Source organism: Macrotis lagotis, chromosome 1, assembly GCF_037893015.1.
Source record: "Macrotis lagotis isolate mMagLag1 chromosome 1, bilby.v1.9.chrom.fasta, whole genome shotgun sequence".
NCBI lineage: Eukaryota > Metazoa > Chordata > Mammalia > Peramelemorphia > Peramelidae > Macrotis > Macrotis lagotis.
In genome coordinates, this window is record NC_133658.1 from 902,276,921 (window position 1) to 902,283,987 (window position 7,067).

At 59.0% G+C, this 7,067-nt stretch overlaps 1 protein-coding gene across 1 annotated transcript; it reads left to right on the forward strand.

Moving 5' to 3' along the window:
* Positions 1–19: 19 nt before the first annotated feature.
* Positions 20–6,784, forward strand: SHKBP1 (SH3KBP1 binding protein 1). Its single transcript, XM_074219086.1, has 18 exons — positions 20–150; positions 260–313; positions 449–494; positions 575–648; positions 753–811; positions 1,163–1,243; positions 1,602–1,763; positions 1,911–2,001; positions 2,387–2,577; positions 2,987–3,102; positions 3,733–3,820; positions 4,021–4,137; positions 4,309–4,479; positions 4,734–4,889; positions 5,313–5,409; positions 5,586–5,764; positions 6,034–6,151; positions 6,347–6,784. Exons 1-18 carry the CDS (start codon positions 47–49, stop codon positions 6,576–6,578), a joined length of 2,136 nt encoding a protein of 711 aa, XP_074075187.1. The 5' UTR covers positions 20–46; the 3' UTR covers positions 6,579–6,784.
* Positions 6,785–7,067: the final 283 nt, after the last annotated feature.

The following is a 7,067-nucleotide window of genomic DNA, read 5'->3' on the forward strand; positions in this document are numbered from 1 at the left end:
CGGGGCCTCGGCGGGACCCGGAAGCTGGCCCGGCTCGGCCCGAGCCATGGCGGCGGCGGCCGCGCCGGGGGTCCCGGGAGCCGCGGGGGACCCGGGCCGGGCCCGGAGCGCGCCCGGGGAGGTCATCCACCTGAACGTGGGGGGCAAGAGGCGAGTGCCGGGGAGCCTGCCCGCGCCCCTGTCTGGAAGGGGAAAACTGAGGCGGGGGGGGTGCCTGGTCCGGGGCCCCGGCCCCCCTCACGCCCCTTCTCCTCCCCAGGTTCAGCACCTCCCGCCAGACGCTCACCTGGATCCCCGACTCCTTCTTCTCCAGGTGACGGGGGCTCCCCCCGGGCCCCCTCCCCCACCTCTCCCCCCAGGGACCCCCACCCCATTTATCTAGTCGGGCCCCTCCCCCCGGGGCCCCCTTCTCCAGGCGGCGCCTCACCTTCTCCCCGCTTCTCCGCAGCCTCCTGAGCGGAAGGATCTCCACCCTGAAGGACGACGCGGGAGCAGTGAGTTTGTGGGGATCCGGGCTGGGGTTGGGGGGGCTGGGACGGAGATGGGGGGCCCACTCCAACGCCGTCTCCCCCAGATCTTCATCGACAGGGACCCCACGGTCTTTGCCCCCATCCTCAACTTCCTGCGCACCAAGGAGCTGGACCCCAGGTAGGATCCCCCAGGGCAGAGGTCTGGGGGTGGGGCCGGCTGAACCCCACAGAGCGGGGGGGGAGGGGCCCCGGCCTTGCCCTGACCCGGCCCTGCCTCATCAGGGGTGTCAACGGCTCCCTCCTCCTGCATGAAGCCCAGTTCTACGGCATCACCCCTTTGGGTACGTCCATGCCCCTCCCCATCCTTTTCCCCCTCCCCATTCCCACTCCCCAACAGGCAATTATTAAGCACCCCCTGTTTGTGGGGCAAAGTCAGGCATAAACAGGCTGCCCTCGGGGAGCTTCCGGTCTAATGGGGCCAGGAAAGGACCATCCAGGGCTTCCTGGGGGAGTGGGGAGCTCTCCTTTGGACTCCCTGGGCTGAGGGAGAACTTGGGGTCCCAGTGGGGTATTGGAGGGAGAGGGAGAGGGCGGCTGGAGGAACTCGGCAAGAAAAGAATCCGGTGGGCCAGAGTGAACCAGATCCCTTTGTGGAGAGAGACACCTTCCCCCATCCTGCCATCCCTCCTCAGTCCGGCGTTTGCAGCTCCGGGAGGAACTGGACCGGTCATCCTGCGGGAATGTCCTTTTCAACGGATACTTGCCCCCGCCAGGTGGGGCCTGTGGGGGGCTTCTCTTCCCAGGCTAGGAGGGAGCCATCGATGGCCCTAGGGAGGACTTGATGAACGGGCCGTTCCCAGTGACCCAGCCCCTTACTCCTTGTACCCAGGGACGTGATGGGAGTTGTGGTCCTGGGTGGGTTGAGGGGGTGTGGGAGAGGAGGGATAGCCTAGCTCCGGGGAGGCCCACCGTCCTCAGGCGTGATCCGGAGCTAGGCTCTGAGGGTCTTTCAGTGAGAATCAAGGTGGCGTATTTGACCCAGAGGTAATAGGGAACGAGTTGGGATTCCTGAGCAGGTGCAGGCAAGAAACTCCCACCCATCCTACCCTCTACCCTACCCTCCTTTTCTAGTGTTTCCAGCAAAACGGAGAAACCGGCACAGCCTTGTGGGTCCCCAGCTGTCCGCCGGTCGGCCGGCTCCCGTACGCCGCAGCCACACCATGCCCCCCAATCTGGGTAATGCAGGTCTGCTTGGGCGGTTGCTAGAAGACAAGGCACCCGCTCCCCCCTCAGGTACCTCTCTGAACATTGATGGGGTCCCCGTGCCCATCACCAAGGCCCCCAGCCCACCCCTGAGGTCCCCCTGGCCCTGTTTCTAAGCCCCTCAGTCATAAAGGGTGGAGCCACTGCCAAAGACCCAGACCTCGGGACCTCCCTCAGGGACTCCGGATGAGCCAGGCATGGTGCGGCTCGTCTGTGGACACCACAACTGGATTGCTGTGGCCTACACGCAGTTTCTGGTGTGCTACAGGTACGACTGCAGGGGCCCTGGGGCAGGTCAGAAGGGATGGCGGGGCCTGGAGGTCAGAGATCAGGGGCTGGTGACATAGGGAGTCTGGGGGTGGAGATGGGAATCTGGAGGAGGCCAGGGAAGAGCTCATGGTGGGGGTGAGAGGGCAGTGATGGGGTCGGGGAGCTCAGGGCCTGTGGGGGGGGGGGGAGTCCTGATGATGGAACATCCCAGGAAGTAAAGAGGTCAAAGAGAAGGAGAGGGGTCTAGGGGACCTGAGACAGCCAAAGGTCTAGGTTCTGGGCACATGGAAGAGAGAGCGAGACTGTGGGGTGAGGAGAGGCGGGCCAGAACACACTTGTGCAAATGAGTCTGGGTGTGAATGCTGACCCTCACTGCTTACCAGGCTAAAGGAGACATCAGGTTGGCAGCTAGTGTTCTCAAGTCCGAGGCTAGACTGGCCCATTGAGCGCTTGGCACTGACCGCCCGTGTCCCTGGCGGCGCCCTTGGTGAACATGACAAAATGGTGGCCGCAGCTGCTGGCAGTGAGATCCTGCTCTGGGCCCTGCAGGCTGATGGCAATGGCAGTGAGATCGGTGGGGGCCCTCCCACCACATGTGACCCTTTCTCCAGCCCTGACCCCTCTCTTCCCTTGGCCTCAATCTCTCCTGATTCTGTATCCCTTCACCATCTATCTGTCTTCCCTAGGATGCCCTTTCCCAGCTCCTGAAATTCGTGGTCCCCTCCCAAGTTCCATCATCCTTCCCAGTCCAGGTCTCCTCCTACCCTTTAGATTCCCAAGTTGGGGGTTTCCTTGACCCCCTTCCTTGTGAACTTGAGGGGCCCCTACTCCCAGCCCTGCCTCTTTCCCATCTCTGCCACATCCCTTCCTCCTCTAACCCTTAAGCCCCCTCTTGCTTTTCTCTGAGCTGTTCCATATAAGGAATAACCCCAGACCAATGGGTCCTATGCCCTCATGCTTTCCTCCATCTGCCCCTGGAGCAGGCATCTTCCAACTGGGTGTTCCTGTTGAGTCTCTATTCTTTGTGGGAAACCAACTCATCGCCACCAGCTCCACAGGTCGTATTGGTGTCTGGAACGCCGTCACCAAGCATTGGCAGGTTCGGGCAGAGGAAGCAACTCAGAGCCTTTTGACCCCTCTTCCAGGGTGCCCAGACCATACCAGGCCCAGGGCAGGGGTGGGGTAAAGAGGTTGGAGCCTCTCAGAGAAGGGTCCAAACCAGGAGGGGACCAGAGTGTAGGGCTCACCCTGGGCTATTGGAGGAGGATTGGCAAGGTGAGCAGACAGAAGGCCAAGAGGCCCGAGAAAAGGGGAGGAAGTACCTGCAGGGACTCTCAGCTTCCTCTTGTGGCCTTGGCAGTCCTCAAGAACATTCTTTTCTCTGAAACTTCTTGGAAAGAGGAAAGGGAGGGAGGGAGAGAGGGAGGGAGGAAGGAGGGAAGGGAGGGAGGTAGGACAAGGAAGGGGAAAGGAGGAGGGAGGAAGGGAGGGAAAGAAGGAGAGAGGGAGGAAGGAAAGAGGAAAGGAAGGAAGAGGAAGGAAGGAGGGAAGGGAAGGAGGAAGGACAAAGGGGAAAGAAAGAAGGAAGGAAGAAAGGGAGGGAAAGCAGGAGAAAGGGAAGGAGGAAGAAAGGGAGGGAGGGAAAGGATTATTAAGAACCTACTGTTGCCAGATGGAGCCTCCATCTGTGCCCCTCACCCCATGCCCACCCCATTCTTCTCTTACCCAGGTCCAGGAAGTCCAGCCCATCACCAGCTATGATGCAGCTGGCTCCTTCTTGCTGCTTGGCTGTAATAATGGAGCCATCTACTACTTAGGTAAGGCCCAAAGAACCTGATCTCTCCCTGGCCCCTTCCATACCTTTCTCTGGGGTTCCCCTCACTTGTCTGCCCGATGTTGGGGTTGAATGAGATGGTCTCTGGACACCCCCCCACACACACACACCTCACTTGCCTGGGTTTCTTTTGGGGCCAGGAGGGAGGATCCCTTTTGGGTGAGCTCCTCCCTGACCCCCCAGATGTACAGAAATTCCCGCTACGGATGAAGGACAATGACCTGCTAGTGAGTGAGCTGTACCGGGACCCAGCCCAAGATGGAGTCACCGCGCTGAGTGTCTATCTCACACCCAAGACCAGTGAGCTTCTCTACAACCCCAGCTGCTGTCTGGGTCCACTCTGACCCCACTTGTCTCCCCTCTTTCTGTGTTTTCCCCCCTCCCTATCTCCCCCCCACTCTCTTTCCCCTTGTCCCCCTTCCTCCACAGACTGTCTCTGACACTCTCTGTACCCCCCCCCCCCGACTCCAGGTGATAGTGGTAACTGGCTGGAGATAGCCTATGGCACCAGCTCAGGGGGGGTCCGTGTCATCGTGCAACACCCAGAGACTGTGGGCTCAGGTCCCCAGCTTTTCCAGACTTTCACCGTGCATCGCAGTCCAGTTATCAAGATCATGCTGTCTGAGAAGCACCTCATCTCTGGTATGTGGGGCTTGGTTCCTGTCACTAGACTTGAGAAGCCTTAGACATCCTCAGTCAGTTTGTTCCATCTGAAGCCCACAGACTCCTGGGTGGGGGGCTCAAGGAAGGAGTTGAACAACAGGGGAGCTCAAGAAAGGGGATAAAACCCCTGGGCAGGGTGCTGAGGGAAGGGGATTGGGCTCCCAAATGGTAGAGGGAAAGGACTCTCAAGTCTTCACTCTTACCCCTACCATTGGCCTGTCTTCTCTCTCCAGTCTGTGCTGATAACAATCATGTGAGGACGTGGTCAGTGACCCGTTTTCGAGGCATGATCTCCACCCAGCCAGGCTCTACCCCACTGGCCTCCTTCAAAATCCTTGCACTAGAGGCGGCTGACAACCACGGGGGCTGCAGTGCAGGCAACGACATTGGTGATGCTCATGCTTGGCCATCAAGCCCCCATCCCTTCCTCTTTGCACTCACTGTGCCTTTACCTCTCCACCCTTCCTCTTCCTCTCCACCTCCTCTGTCCCTATCTATTATCCTTTCCCCTTAGGATTGGGGGGGTGGGAATATTGTAATGAAGGATCTTCCCTCTCCTTCTCTCTCTCTTTCCCCTCATCCTACCGTGTCTCCATTTTCCCATTTATTTGAACTTCTTCCATTAGTTGAGGTGGGAGGCGATCTCTTCAGCAGGTACCATCCCCCAGCCATCCCCCTTCTCCTGTCCATGGTTCTGGGGAGGGACTGGTTCTTCTAACCCGTAAGGGGAGTTTAGAAGTAAGGATGGGCATTGGAAGGGCCCTGAAAAGCTCAGCCAGGGAGCATGTTGTGACCATTCAGGTCCTTTGCAGGCCCATATGGGGAGCGGGATGACCAGCAGGTTTTCATCCAGAAGGTGGTGCCCAACTCCAACCAGCTCTTTGTGCGCCTGTCATCCACGGGCCAGCGGTGAGGAGCTCTTGTCCTCTTCTCCCTCTCCCCTCCTCCTCTTTTTAGGTCACAGGGAGTCTGGGAACATGGGCAGGAATTAAAAGGGAGAGCTTGGGAGATGGGGGCCAAGAAGAGGCAGAGTCTGGCCCCAGGGTCCTAGGGACAGTGATCCCTCACTTCTCTGCCTGGACTAGGGTGTGTTCGGTGCGTTCTGTGGACGGCTCTCCCACCACAGCCTTCACAGTCCACGAGTGTGAGGGTTCCCGGAGACTGGGCTCCCGGCCCCGACGTTACCTCCTGACGGGCCATGCCAATGGCAGCCTTGCCATGTGGGACCTCACCACAGCCATGGATCGGCTGGGCCAGGCTCCAGGTAGATACGCTGCCCCTGTCCCCCTGAACCTCTAGCTCTTTCTTCCTCTGGATTGCCAGACCCAGTGTTAGAAGATCTGGATTCATATTTTGCCTCTTGGTTCTTGGACACATCTCTCCTTGTCAGAACCTTGATGTCCTCATCTATAGAACAAAAGAGTTGGCCCATATGATTGTCAGGCTCTAAATCTAGACTCCTGTGGTCCCCCAACCCCTGATCTCCCCTTTACTCTGCCCCTGGGAGCCCTGACCCAGTCCCTGTTCCTGCAGCCGGAGGCCTAACGGAGGAGGAGTTGTTGGAACAGCTGGAACAATGTGAACTAGCTCCTCCTGGGCCAACAGTTCGGAGCCTTGCCCCCAGCCCCTCACCCCGGGCCTCCATTTGCAGGTATTTGGGAGAGGCTGTGAGGGGCCCAGTTAGGGTAGTAATGGAGAAGTATATGGAGGACCCCCTAAGGGAATGGGGGTTTCTCTGGAGCTGGGGTGGGTGAGGTGTGACTACTTGGGTCACTGATCCCAGGGGAACAGAGGGAAGATCTCTACTGATCTGCAATTTTGCTTCCACTTGCCCCCAATCCCACAGCTTCCAGTCAGAGGCTAGCATAGACTCCAGTCCAAGTCGTCAGGGGAGCCCAGGCCCCCTACAACCGGAGGCCCGGAGACGGGGGGCTGGTAGCTTTGTGGAACGATGTCAGGAGCTAGCCCGGAGTGGATCAGAACCCCGCCGACCCCCCACACCAGCCCCCCGGCCTCATCCAGGCTCTCGGGGTCCCCTGTTACCCCCAAAGGCTCCACTCAGTGAGACGTCCTTCTGAACACCTGATCTTCCTAAGGGAGGAGCTTGTGAGGTGCCTTCGGACATCAGTTCCCGTCTGTGATGTCCATTCTCTTCCTTCTCCATCACCCTGGGGTCAGGACTGGGGTTCCCATGGAGCTTGCCACTGTTACAATCCTGCTACAAGAAGCCAAAGTCACCCTGCATTCTGCCCACTGCACACCAATAAAGTGTCCTGCGATTGCCTCCAATGTCCTCATCTCTCATTTCTCCTTGGGTACTTCATGCCACAGCTTGAAAGTCTTGTATCCCTGCTTTCCCCACCACCGCTTCTGGGGAAGGAAGGAAGGAAGGAAGGAAGGAAGGAAGGAAGGAAGGAAGGAAGGAAGGAAGGAAGGAAGGAAGGAAGGAAGGAAGGAAGGAAGGAAAGAGAGGTCTGCTTTGGTCTGTGGGAACTTCAGACCCCAGGTCCAGGAATCCAGCTTGGGTTTGTGGGGGAAGAGAGGCCTGGAAGAATGGGTGTCTGGGA